General features: G+C 39.0%; 4 protein-coding genes across 8 annotated transcripts; 1 reads left to right on the forward strand and 3 right to left on the reverse strand.

Annotated features, from left to right (window-relative positions):
- Window positions 1-129: 129 nt before the first annotated feature.
- On the reverse strand, window positions 130-9,491 carry ofd1 (OFD1 centriole and centriolar satellite protein). Its single transcript, XM_068572059.1, has 23 exons — window positions 9,390-9,491; window positions 9,090-9,217; window positions 8,328-8,531; window positions 8,165-8,233; window positions 8,039-8,066; window positions 7,845-7,952; window positions 7,614-7,750; window positions 6,907-7,080; window positions 6,616-6,722; window positions 6,396-6,515; window positions 5,700-5,773; window positions 5,510-5,601; window positions 5,110-5,299; window positions 4,259-4,389; window positions 3,985-4,096; window positions 2,886-3,596; window positions 2,444-2,600; window positions 2,255-2,346; window positions 1,442-1,570; window positions 1,071-1,234; window positions 793-975; window positions 639-709; window positions 130-347 (listed from the first exon to the last, which is right to left on the reverse strand). Exons 2-23 carry the CDS (start codon window positions 9,183-9,185, stop codon window positions 302-304), a joined length of 3,195 nt encoding a protein of 1,064 aa, XP_068428160.1. The 5' UTR covers window positions 9,186-9,217; window positions 9,390-9,491; the 3' UTR covers window positions 130-301.
- A 96-nt stretch (window positions 9,492-9,587) lies between these two features.
- trappc2 (trafficking protein particle complex subunit 2) lies at window positions 9,588-12,121 on the forward strand. Of its 3 annotated transcripts, none has more exons than XM_068572063.1 (5): window positions 9,588-9,697; window positions 9,950-10,077; window positions 10,297-10,439; window positions 11,064-11,151; window positions 11,251-12,118. In XM_068572063.1, the coding sequence occupies exons 2-5, from the start codon at window positions 9,985-9,987 to the stop codon at window positions 11,347-11,349; spliced, it is 423 nt and encodes a 140-aa protein (XP_068428164.1). In that variant the 5' UTR covers window positions 9,588-9,697; window positions 9,950-9,984; the 3' UTR covers window positions 11,350-12,118. The 3 variants fall into 3 exon arrangements, with proteins under 3 accessions (XP_068428164.1, XP_068428165.1, XP_068428166.1); XM_068572064.1 differs by lacking the exon at window positions 9,588-9,697 and adding an exon at window positions 9,722-9,745; XM_068572065.1 differs by lacking the exon at window positions 9,588-9,697 and having other exon boundaries at window positions 9,974-10,077; window positions 11,251-12,121.
- A 484-nt stretch (window positions 12,122-12,605) lies between these two features.
- Window positions 12,606-14,297, reverse strand: rab9a (RAB9A, member RAS oncogene family). Of its 3 annotated transcripts, none has more exons than XM_068572060.1 (4): window positions 14,209-14,286; window positions 14,054-14,135; window positions 13,638-13,769; window positions 12,606-13,473 (listed from the first exon to the last, which is right to left on the reverse strand). In XM_068572060.1, the coding sequence occupies exon 4, from the start codon at window positions 13,432-13,434 to the stop codon at window positions 12,826-12,828; it is 609 nt and encodes a 202-aa protein (XP_068428161.1). In that variant the 5' UTR covers window positions 13,435-13,473; window positions 13,638-13,769; window positions 14,054-14,135; window positions 14,209-14,286; the 3' UTR covers window positions 12,606-12,825. The 3 variants fall into 3 exon arrangements, with proteins under 3 accessions (XP_068428161.1, XP_068428162.1, XP_068428163.1); XM_068572061.1 differs by having other exon boundaries at window positions 14,054-14,107; window positions 14,209-14,283; XM_068572062.1 differs by lacking the exon at window positions 14,054-14,135 and having other exon boundaries at window positions 14,209-14,297.
- Window positions 14,298-15,757: 1,460 nt separating this feature from the next.
- On the reverse strand, window positions 15,758-23,673 carry egfl6 (EGF-like-domain, multiple 6). Its single transcript, XM_068572075.1, has 13 exons — window positions 23,537-23,673; window positions 22,086-22,192; window positions 21,773-21,865; window positions 21,490-21,609; window positions 21,258-21,377; window positions 20,035-20,169; window positions 19,829-19,951; window positions 19,372-19,434; window positions 18,684-18,953; window positions 17,094-17,168; window positions 16,920-17,012; window positions 16,569-16,831; window positions 15,758-16,306 (listed from the first exon to the last, which is right to left on the reverse strand). The coding sequence occupies exons 1-13, from the start codon at window positions 23,608-23,610 to the stop codon at window positions 16,199-16,201; spliced, it is 1,644 nt and encodes a 547-aa protein (XP_068428176.1). The 5' UTR covers window positions 23,611-23,673; the 3' UTR covers window positions 15,758-16,198.
- Between the last annotated feature and the right edge of the window lie 233 nt (window positions 23,674-23,906).

Consider the following 23,906-nt stretch of genomic DNA (forward strand, 5'->3'; position numbering starts at 1 on the left):
CCCGTTGACTGTTTTTATGAAAATAAAAAGAAATTAAATTTAAAAAACTTCTTTTTGTTGTGATGTTTTTATTCTTTTGTGTGACATAAATATCTTGTTTGGTGGTGTACAGTCTATTCCGAACACAAACAAATCTAATATGATTTATTTAAACTTAGAGTTGGTGCAAATTGTGACAAATATACATTCTTAAAAACACCATTTTAAAATAAACAAATGCTTCACACATGTTAAAAACAGTACAAGACTGCACAAGCTTGGATAATTCATCAGTTTACAAGCGCTCTCTGGAACAAGCAGCTCACCATAAATCATCATCTTCCTCCTTGTGTGAATATGATGCAACACTATGGAAACACAATATCAAGTTAATTAGTGAAAGCCTTGAGGGACAAAAAAGCTAAACCAAAATAGTACTTCTCAATTAATGTATCCTTAAGACGACATAATTCTAGAACAAAGAACATTAAAAAGGACAAGAGATGAAAAACCACAAAATAAATTAAATGTTTTTGAAGGGGATTTTGTTGGCTTATATATTTATTAAATATTCCTACAGTAACATCATTGCTTTTGAGTTATGAAACTTAAGTTTTTAAGCAAAGCCATAAGCCTCGTCAAATTACTCGTCAAGTTACCTGTTATCTTTATCCTCGGACAAACTCTTTGCCTCTGGGCTCGTATGTGCTGCTTCTTGTCTTCCAGGGCTCTGAAACCCCAGACGTACACACTTGGTTTAACACACATGGCAACTGCTACGCACAAAGTTTTACAGAAGTTTGTGAAACTGACCTCTGCATGCTGCTTCTCTCTGGCCTTCAGAACCATCTTCATGTATTTCTGTAATGGATTTTTATCTTTAGACTCCTCCCCGTCGCTATCTGCCTCTTGCGTTTGTTCTTCATCTCTTTTCTTAGTTTCTGTCTCTTCTTCCTCTTCTTTTTCCAGTCCTGGTTGCTCCATCTCTTGCAAAAGCTAGTTAGATATAAATAATCAATATTCATTTCATCAGGCAGTCCTTTCTTTGTAAAGACGTGTTTTAAAAGAACTTGGTGTAATATTATAATTACCTCCTCGTTCTCCAGTCTTTCAAGTTCTTGCAGCTCCTGCTCTCTGGCTTCCTCTTGCTCCCTTTGCCTCTTCTCTAGTCTTTCCTTTCGCTCTCTTTCCCATCTCTGGTCCTCATCCTCCTCATTTTCTTCCCTAGCACATTCACCTGAGACATGTGGGACTTCTACAAAACACATGGATTGACATGAGACAACTCAATTTGTCCGTCATCACTTATAGAGGCAATGTACCCCAAAATGGTGACAATATACAAGAGATTCATACTGTCAGACTGATGGTGAACAGTAGAAAGTGGCCATTTTGTCATTTGGGGTCAACCAAGATTATGCATCAATAATGTGGGATGATGGGGTGGAGGGGGGGAACTCACCCGCCTGGCCTTGCAAGTCCATTGGGTCTTCTGGGAGGTCCTGTGGGCGGGGGACAGCGGGGCTGTCAGGGGCCTCCTCATAGAGAGGGATGGCAGTGTCCAGGAGAAGCTCTGGAATGTGGTCGGGCTCTGGAGGGAGACATGCACAAAGAGATCTTTTATGCTCCACCATAATGCAAACGGGCCAGAGGACCGGCACAGAATACATAATCAGATGCCCTTCATCTTCACCATTGTGCGAGGCCACTGAAAAGGCACTTTGGAGGCCAGTCACACACTCATTAAAAAGCAGCCATTCCAAAATCCTAAACCTCTACACCGGATATACACCATTTTGTTTCTGGGATTTTGTTTAAATTAATGATAATGAAATTCAAGAAATGAAAAAAATAACAATACCATTTGACTGTTTCACCCAGGAAACAGTGACATATTTTGGCACAACTATTAAGGGAATTGTGAAGTGGACACAGAAGGCGTGTTATCTCTTCTCCATGTTTTACAGACGGTAAAACCACATGCAACATTTCAGAAAAGTGTACTTTGTGTGCCAACAGATTAAACCTTTCCCATGGATTACAATAATTCTGCTCAAGTGCAATTAAACAACCAAACAGCCTTTTAGATATCAGTATAGAGTATACATTACATTCCCATTATGCATTTGCAAACTGGAAAATATCTAAACTGGGTCTCATGTTGCCAGAGGAAGGCTGGTGTGGATTAATACAACAAACAAAACAAAACAGAGTTATGCTGTAGCGCAGTTAAAACAAAAATACAAATGAATAAATAAATCCTAGTTTAACGTACCTGACAAAATCCCTGTAAGATCTTCAAGGCATATTATTTCAGGTTGCGGGGAAGACTCTGAGCTGGAGAACACAGGCTGCAACTTTGGTGGACTGACAGAAACAGGGACAAAAATGAAGGTATTAGTACTCACTGTCTCTACGCATGAGTGTATAAAAATGTCCTTGCCAAAACGATGCCAGATGGTACCTGGACTGTTCTCGTGCTGTGCTCTTGAGCTGAGGACTGCGAGGTGGACTGAGCTCAGAGGAAGAGTCACCTGTGGTCACCACCTCGTTGTGGAGGGCATGAGGGAGCTGTCTGTCAAACGACAACTCCGGAAATGCTATCGGACACTCAACTGCTTCTATCAAATTGAAAGACTTCATGTGAGGCAATATACTCATGGGATACAGATTAGAAGACAAAAGCTCACATGGAAATGTGTACACTGTCAGTTTTGACTGTTTAAACAGTTTTACCATTCTGGCACATTAATCAAATATTTACAGTGAGTGTTAAATGTGCAGTGTATGGACGCTAACAATATATAAAACTAATACATTGTGTATTTCTTGACAATTAAAAATGCTTGGTACGTCGAATCCCCTTTGAAGTATTTTTACAGAGATAACGCATTTTTGAAAAGTACCTTCTGCAATCTCTCCTTGAGGCTTTTTCCTAGAGAACGAGTGTGGTGTGGAGGACAGGCGTCTGGAAGGAGAGCCTTTTGCATCCTGATGGTGTCCATCTCTCAGAAATAGAGATTCAGTCAATGAATGAAAACTGTGGTCAGAGAAAACTGTGGACTGGGGTTGGTTATGGTCTTCTAAGAAGGTCACTTTTGGTTGGACAGGAGGCTCAGTTCTTGTGTTATAGGGTTCTGAGGAGAGGGTTCTAGTAGTAGGTGGAGACAGCGGCCTCTGTGAAACCTTTGACTTGTTTGTTGAGTGGGTGTGTGAATGGTGAGTGCCTTGTTTTCTTAGAGGAGAGTCAGGACGATGTGAAAGAAAATGGGAAAGGTGTCCGAGGGGAAGATTGTGTGAGACGGTGGGGTGCACTGCCCTCTGATGGTAGTTCCTGTATGCTTCCTCTAACGTCTCAGCCTCCTTCTGCAGCTCGTGGATCCGAGCCTTTGCCTCTGCTACTAGCTCCATGTCAGAGTCTGGAGAGTCTCTCCAAGGCGACTTGTGTCCTCGCAAGGGCCCACTTGCTTCACAAACACCATCATAACCTGCGGTGGCCCTCAGCAGACCTCTGTCCACATAGATGTCAGGGGGAACGAGCTTGTCAGTGCCGAGCTCCAATATTGAGCGATCAACAAGAGATGGCTTGGGGTTACGCAGCACTTCATTTTCAAGAGCTGCCATCATCGCACGGATTACACAAAAGAAGAGGAAAGAAAAGAAAACAAAAAGGAGAGTTGAACACTAACACAGAAGACCATTAAAAAATAAAAAGTGTTGCCACAACTTTTTTCAAAGAACTCTTTGCATGCTTTAAAAGCAGGATCTTGTTGCTACTACTATAACATAGCTTGCTTTTTTGGTTTTGAAAAACATATTATACCGTAACAATTGAAAAGGGAGAACATTTGAGGTTTATACTTGCAAATATTACCAAGAAAGGAAGTCAGTTTGTGAAAAGCAGAAATAAAGTAAACTTATGTTATGTATTGTTACATTAATGACTGATTAAATGTGACAATACATAAATGACATGGTAGGCACGCATGCCCAGTCATGGGGTACCTTGTTGAGTTTGGCGAAGCTGCATCTTAATTTCCTCAATGTGGTTAGTCATCCACTGGGACCTTTCCTCACATTCTATCAACTGAGCCTTGAGCTGAGCACACCGGTCTACCTGCAGGAAACAGGAGACAACAGGACATCACAGGAGAAGTTATTGTTTCCACACAGTTTAAAAGTCTGTGGGTCGCCGGATTACACCAGATATTTCCCAAGGTGAGACAAAACCTAACCGCATAATTTCCCACACTCAAAGGGAGGCTGTGAAGTGACTAACCTCACTCTGGAGCTGTGCCTGAAGCACCTGTTTCTGGTTGAGAAACTCTTCCTCATCCAGACTGCGAGTGCTCTGCAGCCTCCGTAGCTCCATCTGCAAGGCCAGCTGCTCCTTGGACGGCCTGCCCAAATCTGAGAGGGGTTATAGAAGTTAAAAATGCATTCTTTTGTCAGTCCAGTGTCCATATTTGTGGGAGAGCCTCCTAAGAAGAAAAAAAGCCTCTGGGGATACACAGGAACTGATTTAGGGTGTCATGTCTAAGTGCTCAAGATCAAGGGTTTGGCAGGATGGATCTGACCAGCATGAGAGTACAGCACATGGGGCTTTGTACTTCTACCTTTTGTTAGTGATTGGGCAAGAGGCCCACTGCTCCCCTGCTTCCCTCCTCAAGGAGGAAGAATATTGCATCCCTCAGAGAGAAGTAAATGTTTGGTTCTCGGCCGTGGGTAAAAAAGGTAGCCCTCTGTCTCTGCACCCCTTCATATCCCTATTCCCTCACTGCTTCTTTTTTAGAAAGTTGTCTGCAGAGCCACAAACACAGCACAGAGGCCCCATATTGGCAAACAAGATAGAAAATAGAAAAAAATCCAGAGCTGAGCCAGAAGCAGTGTGACAGACGAACATGAATGCTTCACAGTACACTGCATCTCCCACAGCTTACAATGAGCCCACACTCGAGCACTGTGAACGCACATAGGAACTGGATTCATCTCAGTTATAAAAAAAAAGACAAATATTCTGAGTTACTGATATTCTAGGTTTAAAATCAGTAACTCTCAGACATTCATTTTACGAGTCACACAGGAATCAGTTGTGCATTGCTGCTAAAAGAAAACTGTGATGCTTCTAACCTGCGTGGAGAAGCCGGTTCTCCTCTTGGGCTTCCTCCAGCTGTTTCTTTAGCAGTCGCAGCTGCCCATGCAGCTCGGCTTTCTCGCTTTTTAAGCTGGGATAGTCACTCGTGGTCTCCAGTCTTTCTCTTAACAGCTCCTTCTGTTGAGTCAGCAGAGAAATCTGCTGCTGTGCCGTGTCTAGCTCAACCTGGAAATCAACAGAGGAGACGTGAAAAGAGCAGACAAAATAAAGCTGGAGAGCTCATTAATCCATTACATTGAGCCCAATATAATAACGACAGCATATTATTATCACACGAAAGGATTGAAAGTTTTGTCCAATTTGTTTTGCAATTATTTATTTTAGTGCCCAAGGTGAAGTTAATAGTGCTGGATAACTGGGGTTGTGTTGTGTTACCTGTAGTCGTCTCAGCTCTGAACATGCTCTGCTGTGCTCCTCTAATTGGCTATTAATAACAATTGACTCCTTTTGGATACGAACAGTTTCCACTGACAAAAAAACAACAATGTTTTGTTAACACAAAATCAAACCGAAACAAGGCCAACAGAAAACAAGTCAGCCACCTTGCAAGAATCAAAAGTCTTACCTTTGTTTCTGTTCTCACTATCGGTTAGTTTTTCTGTTCTCTTTATGAATTCATTCTTCAATTCAAGCTGGTACCTAATATTATAAAGAAATGTAAATAATAATTAAGTGCTTCGTAAATGAAATCAACATGAACAATCTTGAGAATACATGTGTACCTTTCCTATTACAGACAAGCACAGATTCATGAACCAATGTAGACAGATCCCCTCTATTGTATGTTACTCCGTAGTCATAGCTGCTGATAGACGGCAAACCAGAGATGTAATAACAAATGATAAGCATGTTAACAAAGAAATTCATTTTTTAGACATTGGGGTCTCAATACAAAATGTGCCTAATGTTCACCTATTTACTGACATCCATACAAAAAGAAAACAATACAATCTGAGCCTCATGGACAGCATTCAAATTGTTGAAACTAAAATTGTTTTGCTGAAGAATTCAATAAATCAATGACAGCAGATGTTTAATGTTTTTTCAGGATACGGTTATTTCTTCAAACCTACAAAACAGTGACATCCTCTGGTCATAAAATGGCAATACCCATAAAAACGATACAAACCTGAAATACCCTAAACTTACAGAATTTAGAGTAATATGTATACCAAATGAGATTGCACGTGTAACTAACTGAATGCGTCTAATTGTTGGTGACAATGTGAACACAAAAAAAAACAGCCCAACATAAAAATACCTGGAAAGTTCATTCTTCAGCTTTTGGTCATATGTGTCCTCCATCGTCTTCACTGCCAGTTCTCTCCTCCTTAGCAGGTCGTCCGTGGTCTTTATCTTCTCCTCATGAATTTGACATGTCCTATCACAAAACAAAAACGTTAACATTATCCACGCACTAGTCTTCATCAAGAGAGCATAGCGTCTCCTTACTTATATGACTGGTAAAGAAAAGCCCTTACTTTTCAAAAGTCTCCATTCTCATCCTCAGCTCATTCTCTCTGTTTCGTATGGTTTCAATTTCTTTCAGGACCGATTGCCTCTGCATATACAAATTTTTTTCTTCAATCTAAAAATGAGAGACAAATAAAAACAACAGCAACAATTACACCAACTTAGATGTGAGCAATTGGAAATTATGTAAAAAAAAAAAAAAAAAATAGAGAGCCTGATCTAAATGAACTTTTAAGAAATGATTTCCTACGGTTTATCTTGAGAGAAAATAACAAAACATCAAATTAGCAGTAATCTACCTCTTGTTGTTTTTGTAATCGATCAATGGCATTTTTCTCTCGCTCGATCAATGCCTTTGCCTTCATCTCGTATGTCCTCTCCAGCTCTTGTTTCTGCTTATCAAATTCTTTATGAAATTTAGCTTTTTCTTCCATCTTCACCATTGCAATTTCAACATCTTTGAAATGTTGCATCTGAAGAAACAAGACAGAATGTTGAGGCCAGTAGGAAAGACACATGATCACATATTAGCCACTCATAATTTGTATTTCATACATGTTCACCATTACATATTTAAACCTTTTACAATACTTTTTGGTGAAGATATGAGTATGCAGCTGTTGTAGATGATTATACTTTTGTGGTAATTAACTCAAGGACTTTGAAGTCCTTCACCTCTTGCATGCTTTATGTCTTGAGTTTAGGATATGATGGGGACCTTCTTGACTCCCATGGCAAAGTCTGGTCCAAAGACTACACAACATTGGTGTGACTATATGTGATTCTGTATAGCGTGTGCAATGTATGAGGTTGAGCAAATGTAATGTAATCTAAAAACTTATCTGATCAGATTCTGTGTTGTAATAAACATATACAGTATTTAAGTAGGTAGAGTCTCATCAAAGTGAAGATTGGACTGTGCGACACGTTTTCTACATCAGCACCTGTGCTTCATACTTTCTCATAAAGTTTTTGATTAATTATCATTGAAGAAAAATAAACAAACCTTTGTGTTCATTTCTGTTTTTAACTGTTGTTCCATTTCTTTTCTATATGCAGCCAGTTTTGATTGGTATGAAAACCATTTGTCCCCACTGTAATTGAAGCTCTCATATTCCTTATCGATTATTTTCATCTTCTCAACTGTGTATGGAAGACAAAAAAAAACAAAAACATAAAAATTGTGCAATGAAAGGAATGTCTGTGCAGCACAATGCAAGACTTCATCTCATCATACCAAGAGACTCTCCATAACTTGCAATGCTGGTTGTCTGAGTGTCAGCATCATGGCACAGACTGCGAGTATTATGGTGTGTTAGGTGTTTTAGGAGGTTGATCAGGAACCCTGCGAGACAAAGAGAAAATATATCAATGACAAGCCTAAGGGGGCATGAGCCATTGTATTTAAAAGGAACAATGTGCTGCACATACCTTTATAACTGTTCCCTTCGTTTGGTGACTGTAAACAATATGACATAATAACACTATTACTGCTAACAATATGTAATTATTATTTTGATTTTTAACATTCTACATTATAATCATATTATTCATTACCAGAGATCTGTAAAGCGCTGATTCAGGATTAATTTTAAGAAGCTGAAGAAGGTCTGCTGACATGACAACCTGCGAAAATGGACCAGAGAACAACATCTTGATCTGCTATGATGTTCTTTACACATTCAACTACACAGTACATTAGACACACACTTGTGTTTACCTTGTCTTTGCATAGGCCACTTTCAGGGTAGAATACAGAAAGGCTGTACTCATAGCCTGAGGTGCGGAGATGATCAGCCACGATGCTGTTACAGGCTGAGACCAGAAGGGGTTCAGATTTCACAAGTACAGTTCTGGGAAAAGGTTCTCCTCTTGTCAAAGGCGGGTGTTTTAACTCCTGGATGAGCTGATTCCGCAGCTGTGTCTGAATGAGATCAGAAGAGTAAAGAAAGGAATGAAGACGGGACAGTCTTCACCACCCTCTCCACTGCAGGGACTTTCTCCAACAGACTGATTCAGCTCCGCTGTCACAAGGATCGATACAGGAGGACATTCCTGCCACTGCCATAAGACTTTATAATAAATCACCTTTCGCTCGATCCTCCCTCAATTGAATCAATAACCCTACTTCTAATTCACTGTATATACGCTTTATACACAATGGATATACATGCATTTCTTTTATTATTTAACTTTCTTAAATTAATATGTTCTGCTCTGCTATTTTATTGCATTGTATTTATTGAGTATTTCCCAAACTTCATATTTCCATGGTTACTATGTAACTTGCTAACTGCTGCCATAAAAATCTCCCCCTGGGGATGACGAATAAAGTGTGTGTGTGTGTGTGTGTGTGTGTGTGTGTGTGTGTGTGTATATGTGTGTGTGTGTATATATATATATATATATATATATATATATATATATATATATATATATATATATATATATATAAAAAAAAAACTTTATTAGTACGACTTACTTTGAGCGTATCAAGCACTCCTTTATTTTTAAAAGTTTGATATAGTCTTTTCCTCAGCTCATCTGGGGATAACGTCTCTTCTTTGGCCGAAGACATGACGCCAATTATGGAGTGTTGTTTTGTCGACCCTAACAAAAGAAAAACACAAGTGCCGCTGACGTTAGCAGCGAGCAATACAACAACAACCTTTGCTTTCAACAACTACTTTTTTTTAATTCTTACGTATTGTTTGCCTGGAATCACTCAGATTCCTTAACTATTGGCATTTACGAAAGGAGAATAATGTCTCCAGTGACCTACCTTACGAACAGAAACCGCTTCGGCGTCCCTTTGGAGAAGATGTGCCTTGAGCATTTAAATCCGTCAACGGAAATTTCAGTTCCGGGCTCATAGTTATGACGTAACGAAAACATCTTCAATTTGTTTATTGTTATTATTATTATTCAATAATGTATTATATTTTTAAAGCAATAATAACGTTTTCTGTATGAACCTACGCTTAAAATAGCTGTCGCAAAACCGTTTTACATCAGATAACTGATATATGTGATCATGTCGTCATCATCCTGCGTCTGTCATCGCTCTTTTCCAGGAAGCAAAATTAACAGGTAAACAAAAGTTGATTGTATCAAAGTCATATGTTTTTCCTGTTGTGTGTAAGTCATGTTTTTATACTGTTTAAAGGTGTGATTGCTTTATTTTAGTTTTATGTAGCGTTAAACGTCGTCTTGCATCTGTGGAGTACCGCAGCTCACGCTAGCTTGCTAGCAGAAAGGATCAAAATCAAAAGTGATATTGCCACTGATATTTGGAAAGATTAAATTATGTAACCCATTTCGTTTTGTTTGAATTGTGTTCAGGACAGTTTGACTCTGCTTAGACGAAGGTAAGAACGATGTCTGGGAGTTTTTATTATGTCATGGTTGGTCATCAGGACAATCCAGTGTTTGAGATGGAGTTCTTGCCAGCTGGGAAGTCTGAATCAAAGGTAAGACTTGATTAATAGCACGCGCATTAATTCCAGTACATACTAGTGCAATAACAGTGGTGCACTTATGTTCATGAGCCTAGCTATATACTGCAGCATACTGTCACTGGACACAATCTATGAGATGACACCAGTGTGTTTATTGTAGGTGTTTGTAGGCCTTTAGATTGTCTGTTAATGTATTATTTTGTTTGATACGATTTGCTTCTTTGACCTCAGGATGACCATCGTCACTTGAACCAGTTTATAGCACACGCTGCCCTGGATTTGGTGGATGAAAACATGTGGCTGTCCAACAATATGTACTTGAAAACTGTGGACAAGTTCAACGAGTGGTTCGTTTCTGCCTTTGTCACTGCAGGACATATCCTTTCTGTTCCATTTCACTCTTCCCTTTTTAGTCCCACACATAATACTTTATATTCACATTGAACATATGAAGATGTTATATTGCTATGTTGTAGTTTACTAACTGAACAGACAGTACATGGCTAAACTCATGTTTAATAAACATTTGTAATTTGAATAAAATGATGCAACAAAACTGAAACAATTAATTGACTAATCGATAACTGGTCGTTTAGTCATTCATCAAATCCAGCCTATTAAACATAAAGTTTAGTTGCATTTCTTTATTTCATGAATGTACATTTTTTGATTAATTTACAACAATTGTATCATTGCAATTTAATTATGCAATGATTGTAAATAGCATATCTTTGAGTTTTAGACTGATGGTTGAACAAAAGTTAGGATGTCACTTGTTGAAGCATTTACATTTTTTTTCTGCCATAATTAGTAGAGAAAATGAATCAATGTATTGTTTGATAATGAGAGTAATTACTAGCTGAAGCCCCACTGCCATTATTTGACATGTGAGTTTGCACTATAATGTGACTATATATTCAGTCATATTGTTCTTATAATGTACTGTCATATTCAAGAAATTCATTGTCATGGCCTTATTTTCTTTAATTATTTGCCCTACATATAAGATTCATCATGCTGCATGATGTGCGACAAGAAGATGGAATCAAAAACTTTTTTAATGATGTTTATGATTTATACATTAAGGTGAGTGGTCTCCCATATGATTACACACATTTGGCATGAGGTAACTTTTGGTCTGTTTTATGCTTCCTGTCTTTGATAACAATTTATTTTGTCTTCCAGTTTGCGATGAATCCATTCTATGAAATCAATGCACCAATCCGATCAACAGCTTTTGAGAGGAAAGTACAGTTTCTTGGAAAGAAACATCTCCTGAGTTAATCACTTCACATGCACAAGGATGTAATGCACATGCTTGTCTATTTGTTGTGTATATACCTAACACATATTTGATGTAATATCTTTATTTACCTGTTTAACCAATGTAACATGTATTCAACACAGCTTTCTATAAAAAATGTCTTGCCTAATGTAGTTCATAAGGTAATATATATCATTTCTTTTCTACATGAGCTGTAAGTATGGAAGCTGTATGTTGATCAGAAAAATTAGACTTTTAAGACGTTCAACTTATGCCCAGAGAACATGACCTATGATAACATTTAGATAGAATCTTGATTCTTGACATAGGTACATTGTGTTATTATCTAACAACTTAGGTATTATATCATTGCAGTGGAGAAGCACAGCGGAATGGTAACATCCTGTTTAGTCCAAATCTTAGAAGAGCAATCAGTTTAAAGGGTACAAAACATGCCTTAAGAAATTATTCTCCAGGGGTTTATTTATTATTTGGCATACCAGTAGTACAACTTTGAATGTGAATGACAGACAGTTAAAGTATATGAATGGTTCACCATTTTAAATAGTAAACTGTGGAAATTATTTCAAACTGTTAAGTGGAAAAAATGTTGATAGTGCTTAAAAGATCAAAATCATTTAAAACAATAAACCCAACAATGAAGAAAATGGTTTACTCATGACTGCTCTTTCATTACATATTACTCAAGGCATTATTGATTTTAAGGTAAAAACTGTTTAAAAAATACAAAGGTTTCCAGAAACTTAGTTACACCATAGGCCATGCATGTTAACTATGTTTGCTTCAATATTTGTCTTCTGTTGGGGATCTTGTCTCACAGGCAAAATATATTCACTAAGCAGACTGTAAATAAACAAAGGTGCATTCATCACGATGAGCCTCAATTGATTAGATACACATAGTAATGACTTAGAACTTTCTAATTCTCAGAAATAAGACTATAGGACTGTATAACTAATTTAATTATGCAGAAACTTTCTGATTATGCATATATAGGACATTAGTGTGTATTATTTAATTTAGACCCTTTGATGATTTCACTCCCAAGGTAGTACACGTTTTAAGAGTAACATTTAAATTTGCCTTCAGGACATTTAAATATTTAAGAGAAGTGAAAATTTTCCAATATATTTCCTCTGTTCCATCATGATATATTTTAAGTTTCACATAGGTAGTCTTAAGATAACACAAAATAGCTATTTTTCTGCTACTCCTTCAAAGCCTGACCTTTAAATTGTGGCAGTTACATGAATGCTTCAGTGATTTAATGTTTATTTGTAATTAGAGATGCATTTAGTGTTTCCTCTCCTCTTCAAACAAGTCCAACTATTAGCATGATCAAACTTTAACAGTACAACAAATCAGAAAGCCAGTGGTATAATTTGTTTGAATAAGTTGTTACAGCATTGTAAACCTACATCCTCATCACATAACAGGCATAACAGCAAATTAATGTTAGTGATAGCGCCTGGATGTTATGAACAGCAAGTGGCAGCAGAGCGAGGCTTTCTGTGGAGCTTGACAGTGTCTGTGGGAATGAGGTGGTCCGTTCTTTCATCCAATGCCAACACTCTACGCACTGCCTCTTCAAAGGCTACGGCTACATTGGTGGCATCCTTGGCACTGGTCTCATAATAGGGAAAATCCCCGTTCTCCCGGCACCACTGCTGAGCCTCCTCAGATGACACCTGCCTCTCTGTCACATCCAGTTTGTTGCCCAAGACCACAAATGGAAAAGTCTCTGGTTCCTTTACATCTGCATAGTAGATGAACTCCTTCTTCCAGTTGCCTAAATTGAGAAAACTCTGGTTGTCATCGACACTGAAGGTGAGCAGGCAGCAGTCAGAGCCACGATAGAAAGGAGTCCTCAAGCTGCGGAAGCGCTCTTGGCCAGCAGTGTCCCAGATCTGTAGGGTTACCTGGTGGCCATCTACTTCCAGTTCCTTATTGAGGAACTCCACGCCAATAGTGTGGAAAAGGTGTGCATCAAACTTGTTGGTAACATAACGATTCATGATGGAGCTTTTTCCGACACCCCCATCGCCCAGCAGAATGACTTTAAGCAGGGATGTCTTTGTTGTCATGGCTATTCAATCCCGAGCTACCAGTTTAAAATAATTGACCTAATGGAGAAAAGCAATGTGCAAGATATATTGTTATTACCTGTATGACACTAATATAATTTATTTAAAATTATAATAAAAACATTGTGCGCAATAACAACTCCATAATACTCCAAACATCTTCTTGGTCAAACTGTTGAGCATTTGTTTTTTTTTAATCTCACCCCTGATAGATGTTGGCCTCTTCCACTTGTCCAGATCATGTGCTGTCGACCCTGGTCCTTGGTCACATGCTCATATGTGTAATGTTGATGTGAGCAGCCATGTAATGCGAGGTCACGTTAACGTTCAATCGGCTGTAAAGCAGAGGTTTCCTGATTAACAGACGGTCCAATAAAGCATAATCTGCTTTCAAACGTTCAATGTACCACTTGCGAGCACTCACTTACAGCTAACTACATATTTAGCTTTTTAAGACAACGCAAACGCCCATACACTAATAGCTGAAACATGCCAGCGAACAGGAAGAGCAAAGTCTGAACTGTGCGTCTATGCGCCGGCAACGCGTTAGCTAAACTAGCTAGCGTGAAAACAAGGGAACACAGCTGGAGTTAGCTCATCGATACATTCGCTATCCTACCTGGAGGCGAGATTGCTAGTATCGTGCCTTGCAGTTCGGGCCAAACAGCTGCGGCTTCAACGAGAAACAGAACACGGAACAACTGAAATACTATTAAAGCCTGTGTTTGACAATCCCTCGCCTTGGCGTGGCTTTAAAATTATCTCAGGACTCACCGTTTCCTGGTGAACCCCAAAGGCTCGATGCCAACGTAGCTAGCTGCCAACAAGCCAACGATAACAAGCTAACGGTGGATCGGATCATGTGATCTTGTCAGACAGAATCAACCAATAAGACGCCCCGACAACCCTCCGGGTGCTGACACCGTATACGTACATACGATTATATTATACAGCGTTATATATATATATATACATATATATATATACACATATATATATATATACATATATATATATACACACACATATATATATATATATATATATATATATATATATATATATATATATATATATATATACACACACATATATATATATATATATATATATATATATATATATATATATATATATATATATATATATATATTATAGTTGCACGTTATATCGCTCAATTAAAAAAGGGCAATCAATGTGAAGCGTTAAATGAGTGTCCATTTGTATTCCCATGTTCTGCATCAGTAATGCATTTGTAATATTCACACTCAACCTCTAGAGAGCGATATTTAACCAGGGACTATGTGCATTTATCCAAAGAAACTCCCTGTCTCTGATCTAGCCTTGTTAGTTTAGCTGTTATCTGTCAGCATCCCAGCTGCACTTAAACCCACTCGACCCCTTTGGAAACAAACCACTAGATGTATTTTAGCAGCCCCTAGGTTACATAAAGTTATTTTAATGGTTGTACTATAACTATTTATGAAGGTGTAAATGGACATGTTAATGAGCAATGCCACAATGTAAACACAACCCAAAATCATGTTTAAGGATCTTAACAAATTACACTAAAGCTGACGGTCAATACTCAATTTCTAGTGTGCTTTAATGCAGAATGGTTCAGTTAGATTTGTATTGTTTTTGCAAATGGAAACAAGCTCACTGACTGCAATATTCTGATGACGCAAATGTTATTTAGCACAGTTCTTCTGACATTTAGTAGCACTCATTTTAACCAAGTAAAGCACAAATACCTCAGGATTGTACCTACACTAATGTTATTTCTTGAAGGATACACACATTTTCAGACAGCAATATATAGAACAGATGTTTGCAGCCAATGCTGTTATCCTCTTACCAGATTTTAGAGCAAATAATTCTATTTGCCCTTTTTTAGAGATATATATCTCAATTAAAAAAGGGCAATCAATGTGAAGCGTTAAATGAGTGTCCATTTGTATTCCCATGTTCTGCATCGGTAATGCATTTGTGTGTGTATATATATATATATATATATATATATATATATATATATATATATATATATATATATATATATATATATATATATATACATTCTTTATCACATTATCTTGGATTTTGTCCACACTGTAGCATTGGTTTATAATACATTTACTTCCATTACCAGAAAAGTCTAGGCAATAATAGATTTGTTTGAATAAACTTAGAACCGACATAATCGACACAATCAAGGAAGAGGAATGGAAGACAGAGTTAGAAAAAAACTGAATTGTTGTATTAGTACAATATAACATGAAAGCAAAATGTACAGCAGTTATGTACTGATACTTGTCTTATTTAAACTAACCGGCTTCAAAAAAGTTATTCATGAAAGATTGAATTTCAGATTTAATTCACCTAAGAATTCACATCACATATGTCATAGATTATTTGCAGTTAACTTCAGCAATTACATACAAAACAAATAACTAAGCACAATACTGTTACATCTAACGGAGAGACATGGTAAGCATTTTTATCTATTCCTGAGATCTGGGTAATCTGTATTGTAGGAGACCATTCTGAAAATCACGATAGAGAATGAAGCCGAATGTACCGATGTAGCAGCATGGTGATTAAGTAAACATGCATGCACTGATAGTACATATCCTCCCTTGAGACCATATCAATATCTTTATGTGGATGTCTTGTAAGACAGTGTGAAATTCCAGACCAATAAATAGACAGGAAACAGGAATCTTTGTGTCAGATCTTTGAAGTTATAAAGCCGTTGTGGAGCTGCTTAAACGAATGGACTGACATCCTCTTGACAGGGCCCTGAGGTCAGCACAACATTGTCTAGTCCAATCTCCCCTCCAACAGCTTTTCCATGCTGAGCTTCAAAGACAATCTGAAAGACATTCGAAGGTGCCACAGCATTTTCAGTTTGTATATTCAACAATGTGGGGGTTGTCTTTCAAACATAGGCTAATGTGAATCACATGAATTTAACGGTTTAGGCGGAACCACAACATAACTAGCCAGAAAAGAACTGCATAGACCTTTGATACAATATATGTGTTGTTCCTTTCGGCTGGTTTTATTCTTGTTAGCAGTTACAAATCTGGTTCAATGATCATCTATTGATAATAAGTGTTATAAACATGACTCACAGATTCTGGTGCCTTCTCTTTCCAGGCCACAGTGAGGAGCTCGGTCTGCCAGCCCTGGTCTCTGCTTTTGCTCTGCTCCCATACGGAGTAAGCGTTATTATCCAGCAGCACCCTGAGAGTTCCCACATTTTGACCGATCACACGGAAGTCAAAGGTTAGGCAGAAGCTGCCATGCTGGGCCCGGTCACTGAGAAGCAACTTTAGCTTGGCTATATCTTCCGACTCCCCTAGGAGCCCACTCATGGCCATGTAGTACTCCGCACCTGAACAAGTTTGGAGAATAAGTGAATGCATCTACATCCTAAACTCGACTTAAACAACTTGTATTACACATAGCAATATTTGTGTTACCATTATGGTAGGCTACGCTCCAGTCCATGTCATCAGCCTTGTCTTGGACCCACTCACATGCTCCCTGATCAAAGTTGCAATCCATGATGAACTCTAAAGGGTAAAACCAAAAGAGCACGTGAAGGAAACGTCTCATAAACAGTCATTCTATAACAATGCAAGATATTTGATTACCTTCCTGAACAGGTGTTATTTGGATTTCTTTGACTTCTGTGGCGGGCCCGAACACGGATTCAAAGTTCTCTGATACTGTGTTAAGAGATAAAAGAAAACAATCTGTGTAAATTCATAAAATTTCAGTTTGATATACAATCACTTTCCAGTTCATTAGATACACTTACACCTACCTATCTTAAAATATTGCATTCAAACAGTCCTGCAATAAAGCCAACTATCATATAGGTGATAAAGTTCTTTTTAAGAAAAAGTGAAGCTAGGATTTATTGCAGGACTCCGTTCTTTTCAGCAAGGTGAAGCTAAGAACTTGGCAGTGGAGTGAATAATATTTCAGCCAAATGTGATAATCGGTAAATAAAAGCAGACACAGCAGTACAATTACACTCTTGCAAAATCTCATAAAATATATATGCATTTTGTTTTACAGAAAGGACAAAGAATGTTTTGTCTATGAATTTGCCTTAAAATATGTGATCTTAAAACATTCCAAAATTATGCAGCAAAGAGAATTTCCACAGTGAAACAAAAGCGAGAAAGTACCTTTTAACCAACAGGTGTAGACCTGCCCTGCTGTCACTCATGTCTTGAGATGAAGCTACAACTTTAGGAAACAGCCCCCCCAAGTATTTCAAAGCTCTTGCAGCGAACCACCCCCATGGCAAGCAGCCTTAGAGAGTCAGACGAGTGACAGCTGGGGGTTATTGAACCTGCTCAGCTAGAGTGGGCTAGTGTTAAGAGGTCTAGAGTGCTGATGACAGACTTTCCAACTAGGAGTCAAGTCTGTTTGCACAACAGCTGTTTTGGGGAAAACATAATAAAAGGCTTGGAGGCTTAGTAACCTCCTTCCCCTCCTCACCTTCCTCCCAGGAGAGAGGAAGCAGGACGAGTTGTGTCCCTGGGCTCTCTCATGCCGACAGAGAAAAATTCCTCCCTGGAGGTGATGGATGTCTTGGGGCCTGTCTCCTCTTGCTATCTGAGTCTTACACAGGCTCGGGTGTTTCCATGAAGATCAAGATTAGTTGTGAAAGGTAACCTCATGTATAGGATTTCTCATTGAGGTGCATATCACGGCATGACTACACTGCCCACTCGTCCCTTTTTATCTGATGAAAGTGTCAGAAAAGCAGCATAAATACACACAAATCAGGCGTGAATGGAATAACATGTGCTAGAAGGCACCATGTCTCAAAACCAATTAGATTGATTACAATGTATTAATTGTACATTGCTGGGTTCTTTAGTTTAGCCAATAGTTTGATATTATGAAATTATTTGTAATAAATGACAGTTTATAGTTGAAAGGATTGTATTGTTAGTGACCCTATTTTTACAATGCTGGAAGAAATGACAGCATGCCAACAATGCTTGTGGTTCTTAGTGGAAATAACTGGGGCATACTTGACTGATCAGATTCCATATGTGTTGTGCCTATGCCTATTGAAAAGAAATTGATAATTGTATTCAGATGCTGTGTGGACGCGAGAGCAAAGTCTCTGTAGAAACTGAGTTTGTTTAGTCTGTAAAAAGGTTAATACATTGTGGACCACCCAGAATTCCTGCAAAGGAGGCAAACGGGAGGGCACTTACTGAAAACATCTCCTCTTGGATTGAGCTGGTTGTCTTCTTCTTCTTCTTCTTCTTCTTCCTCCTCCTCCTCCTCCTCTTTTTCCTCAGGAAATTCCTCCACTTGTCTTTGCTCAGTCTGGGGGCCAACGTAGACCTCTCCATCATAGTCAAAAGGCTGCTGATGGATCTTAGGAGGTGGTGTTCCGACTGGTTCAGGGATTATATTTTTGATGCCCCCGTTGTCCAGCATACCTCCCAGAATCCCGAGGTTCACTTGGGAGTCCTGGATGGCTGCAGGCAGGAAAAGGAAACAAATGAGACATGTGGAACTGCAATCATGAGAGGGGAAGACAGGAGTGTGAGAGTGTGTTGCCAGGCTTCAGATGCATTTGTTGTCATGTATTCTGCAGCTGCTGCTCTTGATCTACTCCATGCAGAAGAATCACGATAGCAACATTCATTGCACAGCCCTTAAATTAGTGTTTTAAGGGCACAAGCATTTTGGATACACAAGTTCTGTATTTTAGGAGTCATGCTGAGGTTTCAGGTCTGATATCAAGCTGTGTGCATAAGACGTACAACATTCTCAGCCATTAACATGGGGGGAGAGTTTGGAGACGTGTTCTTGAAAGCAGGAGATAAGAGAGGGAATTATTGGGGTTGCAGGGAGTGAACAGTGGAAGCGGTCTTGGATTTCACACAATCTCACCATTAAGGAAATCATCTGCACTGCCTTTGTCTCCATCCCTCGATCTCTGATAAAACGGCTTGACTACAAAAAATAAAGGCATCTTTCATTCATGCTGAAACCGCTGGCCTCTGTAGTTTGGCATCATGAGGCTTCCCCTGTTATTATCTGGGCCTGGGTGAAGAAGTACAACTCTACATGTCTTTACACTTCTTCTTCACATGGCTGGCTACTATACAATATTTAGACAGGTGTGCATTCAATCTGCGGCTCTCTCCTGCTAACATCTGTAAAGATGTGTGGTTTAAAATCAGGAAACTAGCTGTAGCTACTTGCTGAGTCTAAAAGAAGTATGTGGCTGTAAAACTGCTTCTGACCAATCTAACTGACTACTTTCACCTTAGAAAGGCCTGAGACACGAGTTGTTAACATGAAATAAATTAATTCATAATTCTGTGTTGCTGTTCTTCGATCTCACCAGAGCATTCAAAGCCATTGCCTCTGAAGCCAGACTTGCACCGGCACTTGAAGGATCCTTGAGTGTTCACACAGGTAGCATGGTGGCTGCACTTGTGAGTGCTGGCTGCACACTCATCAAGGTCTGGAATTGGAAGAAGCCTATTTGTACCTTTAGGAGGAGTCTTTATCTTGAATGTGTACTTGTTATGCACTGCTTTACCTTACCTACACAGTCGTATTTGCCATCAACATATTTCAAGTCGTAGCCATCCTGGCATTTGCAGAAGTAGCTTCCAAAGGTGTTCACACAATGTCTGTCGTATGGGCAGAGGTTCTTCCCCGTTACACATTCATCAATATCTGAAGGGAAACAAAAAAGGGGACACATTAATGAGTGTTTGATTTTATATGCATGTCACATTGGGCAATATTGAGAAAAAAGATGCACTATTTTTTGCATTAGTTTTGTATGCTTTTGTACTCTGAGTACTTCCTCTGATTTATATTGAGTCTGCTCTTCAGCTGCTCTTTTCAATCTGCCATCAGGGAACTTCACTGTCGATGGTGTACTGAGTTCATTAAAACAATATCCTGGTGATCCTTCGCTGGCTTCCTACTAGCATCACTGCTAACGTGTGTTTGCAGTGGACTATGGCCAGGTTGGAAGCAGCAACATTTCCACTGAGTGTGGTACGTGAGCTATACATTTAGTTGTGGATGCAATGCATGTACATGAGGAAATGTGTACAGGAATGTTTTGTTTCTTTAGCTAGTAGTAACATCACCATTAGTAAGACTTTTGAACATGATACAGTGGCAAATAGTTCTAATTATCTATTTAATCATTAATGTACGTTAATAAATGAATTCAGTCAAATCATGATGTCATTTTGCTTTATGGCTTCAGATTCAAAAATATACTTCTGCTGTACCTCTTTATTTTAGTGTCTTGGATTGATGATAATCCTGAAGTTTAATGCTCCAGAACTATTATATGACTTCCCCTGTGTGATCAGTATGCCAAACTGGCTCTGTCACAGCTCAAGCTGTGTTGTGGGTTGAACTATAACTTAATTGCACCTATCTTATTTACAAGCCAAGCATGCAAAAGCCACGAAGTAGAATCTGTACAGAATTGCTCCCCTATGCAAAAACTCACAATCCATGAGGTGAATACAAGCTAAAGTCAAGTCTTTCTTAACTCTGTATGCTTTATTAAGATAAGGGCATCGGATATTTTATTCCCCTCACATTTTGTTTGTCTCTAATCATTCATCATATTTGACATAGGTTTTACTTGCATGTCACCATATGCATAAAACACAATTCATATAATGTATTATTGTGTGTGCATGTGGGTGTGTGTGTGTGTGTGTGTGTGTGTGTGTGTGTGTGTGTGTGTGTGTGTGTGTGCATGTGTGTCTGTGTGTGTGTGTGTGATAGCTCACCTACACAAGTCCTTCGATCTTGGCCCAGCTGCAGTCCCGCAGATGGGCAGATGCAGCGAATCTCCCCCTGCACCTCCTCACAGCCGTACTGACAGTGAGCAGCAGAGCATGTCCTGGAATCTTCATGGATGGACACAAAACGCTCGCTCATATAAATATTCAAACTTGCCAACTTTGATTTTCATGTGTTTCCACTCATGGTATGCAGGGGTAGTAGCACAATGGGACTCACTTGTACACGATCCATCAGACATTACAGTGTAACCATTGAGGCAATAGCATTTGTAACTTCCATAGGTGTTCATACAGCGATGCTCACAGGGACGAGGTTTCAGGCCGCACTCATTCAGATCTAGAAATAAGAATAGCCCTTATTTTTCCAACACCTTTTCTTAAACCTAAAACAACATAAATCATTCAATTATTTGCTTCAAATAAACCAGACCAGATTAAAGAGTATCAACTGCAAGTCAGATTATTCTGTAGGGTTTGAACCCTGTTTCCAGACTACTCACCTTGATTACATGTCTTTCCAGTGTACCCTGGGAAACACTTGCATTTGTTGGGGCCAACACACTCTCCATGCTTGCAGCCGTGGTCACACTGAGCTGGTAAAACATTAAACATGAAGAGAATACCACCAGAAATATCAGAATGATGGATTAATGTGAAACCACACATTTATATTATGCAGGCAAGGTTTTTCAATCTCCAGTATCATTATCTCCACAGTTTCAAGGTTAGGAAAATATCTTTCATGAAAAAAATACCACATTGTTAGAAGACTGCACTCTGTTAATTAGATTGTATACATCCATATGTTCTTACCCTCGCATTGTCCTTTACTGTTTTTCTTCCAGCCATAGCAACACTCTAGCCTTCTGCCATAGCGACATACACCTGGTTGGTTTCCAGTGAGGACTTGTTGGTAGTGCCTTGATAGAGCAAGAGAGGAACAGAAGTTAAGATGTGTGAGTTCACTGTCTCATCTTAATGTAAAGCCCAACCTGGTCAATGTAACCATCAGATTAGTGTAAACACCTTTAGGCCAAAATGTTATTTCAGGAACAACAATGAATCACTGAAGACATAGTATTACTAATTCAAACATATTACAATGAAAACATGATCCCAATACATTCACAGTTTCACTAAGCTTTCCTGACTGTAGATGTCAGCCACCTTGCCTTCTAATTTTAGCCCCAATGTTAATTGTGTTAAAAAAGAAACAGCCTCGATAAAATATCCCCTCACAGGCTTGCTTAGTGATAAAAGGGAGCTCCCCGTGGAGTAACAGCCAGCTGACAGGATGTAGGCTACAGAAGGAGAAAAACACACTAACCCGACACTTCCTGCATTGTACATTGATACCTTATGCACAACCATATGGTCTCTTTTTTCACTGTCCCTTGATCTTTCCCTTCCTCCAATTGCTGGAGTCAGATGAGATTTGCACTTAAGTTATCCTCAGTTGTGGTCTTCAAGTCAGCATTGCATTAAAAATAACCAACAGTATAGATTATATTGCATGTGTGTATTTTTAACGTGTAAATTAAATTAAGATGACATTTGACTCTGACTTAGTACATATGTACATTCACGTCAGAATAACACATCTGAATCTGACTTTACAGCTTTTAGCTTTTTTATTTCTACTTTTAAGTGTAATGCCAAACTTTAATATCCCAGATGTTGAGATGTCACAGAGATAGCATCCTAAATGCAGTCTCGGCTCCAGTTGGACTGGGGGAATTTGAGACTTGATCAAAATCAACCAGAATAGCCCACAGGAGAGCGGCTCCTAAGTGCAACAGGTGCTCTTTAGTTATTAACAGTTGCTGTGCCACATTTAGCTGACACACTGTCATAGCTGTCATGGTCCTCTGCTGGCAGCAACAGCAGTGTGTACATACCATCAATGTAACACTTTTCCCTGTAAAGACTTTAAAGCGAACAATTCTGTGTCAAGTAGGAGGGTTCTTGTTATTCATTAAGCTTCAGTTAAAGTAAAAGCATGGAGAGAAACTGCCAGTTAACCTGCTAGTAATTCCCTTTTTGGCAACAGGAAGTGGGCAAAATGAGTCAATACTCATACTGTCAACACTTTTGGTTTATTACTGGTGCCAATGCAAGGTGATATGCTCTTTATATTACATAGAAATAAGCTGACATCTATTCTTGACAAAGTAAATATATAAAAGTAACACCTGCTGCAGGTTTCAAGGTAGAAAACATACCATACGACACCAACGTCCTTATGCTCCAGTTCATTGACTTACCTATGGGCTTCCACACCACCAGAGGAAATGTGGACTATGCAAAGAAGAGCGCCAACCAAGGTGAACGGCTGCATGTCTGTGACTGTGAGCAGCCAGAGAGCTCTGCTTCCCACGGGGCTGATTTTGGTTTCTGTGAGTTCCGATTATTCCTCCTGTGGGCTTACGCTCATTAAAAGGCTTAGACAGGAACAGGTCTTCGTCTTTGGTCCCCTACACAAGGCACGCCAGGTTTAATGTATTTCCAGAGCTCAAAGTTGAGTTCTCGGGAAGAAAAACAATCTCCCTTTCTCACTCGTTCAGTGGTGCAGCTACACTATGTCCCAATGTCCCTTCCTCTTTGAAATTCCAGAGGTGGGTTGACACAGCACTG

Source organism: Clinocottus analis, unplaced genomic scaffold, assembly GCF_023055335.1.
Source record: "Clinocottus analis isolate CAN_PGR_092001 unplaced genomic scaffold, fCliAna1.0.p SCAF_12, whole genome shotgun sequence".
NCBI classification, from domain to species: domain Eukaryota; kingdom Metazoa; phylum Chordata; class Actinopteri; order Perciformes; family Cottidae; genus Clinocottus; species Clinocottus analis.

Bases quoted from the DNA above. Each gene is read 5' to 3' on its own strand.
- trappc2 (XM_068572063.1), top strand. From the start codon at position 9,985: ATGTCTGGGAGTTTTTATTATGTCATGGTTGGTCATCAGGACAATCCA. The intron at 10,078-10,296 runs GTAAGACTTGAT...CTTTGACCTCAG, and splicing joins CTGGGAAGTCTGAATCAAAG to GATGACCATCGTCACTTGAA. The intron at 11,152-11,250 runs GTGAGTGGTCTC...TTTGTCTTCCAG, and splicing joins TTTATGATTTATACATTAAG to TTTGCGATGAATCCATTCTA.
- egfl6 (XM_068572075.1), bottom strand. From the start codon at position 23,610: ATGCAGCCGTTCACCTTGGTTGGCGCTCTTCTTTGCATAGTCCACATT. The intron at 21,610-21,772 runs GTGAGTAGTCTG...TCTTATTTCTAG, and splicing joins TGGAAAGACATGTAATCAAG to ATCTGAATGAGTGCGGCCTG. The intron at 21,378-21,489 runs GTGAGTCCCATT...CCATCCATGAAG, and splicing joins GTCTGATGGATCGTGTACAA to ATTCCAGGACATGCTCTGCT.
- ofd1 (XM_068572059.1), bottom strand. From the start codon at position 9,185: ATGTCTTCGGCCAAAGAAGAGACGTTATCCCCAGATGAGCTGAGGAAA. The intron at 7,081-7,613 runs GTTTGTTTATTT...TTGTTTCTTCAG, and splicing joins AAACAGAAATGAACACAAAG to ATGCAACATTTCAAAGATGT. The intron at 976-1,070 runs GTAATTATAATA...ATATCTAACTAG, and splicing joins AAAGACTGGAGAACGAGGAG to CTTTTGCAAGAGATGGAGCA.
- rab9a (XM_068572062.1), bottom strand. From the start codon at position 13,434: ATGACAACAAAGACATCCCTGCTTAAAGTCATTCTGCTGGGCGATGGG.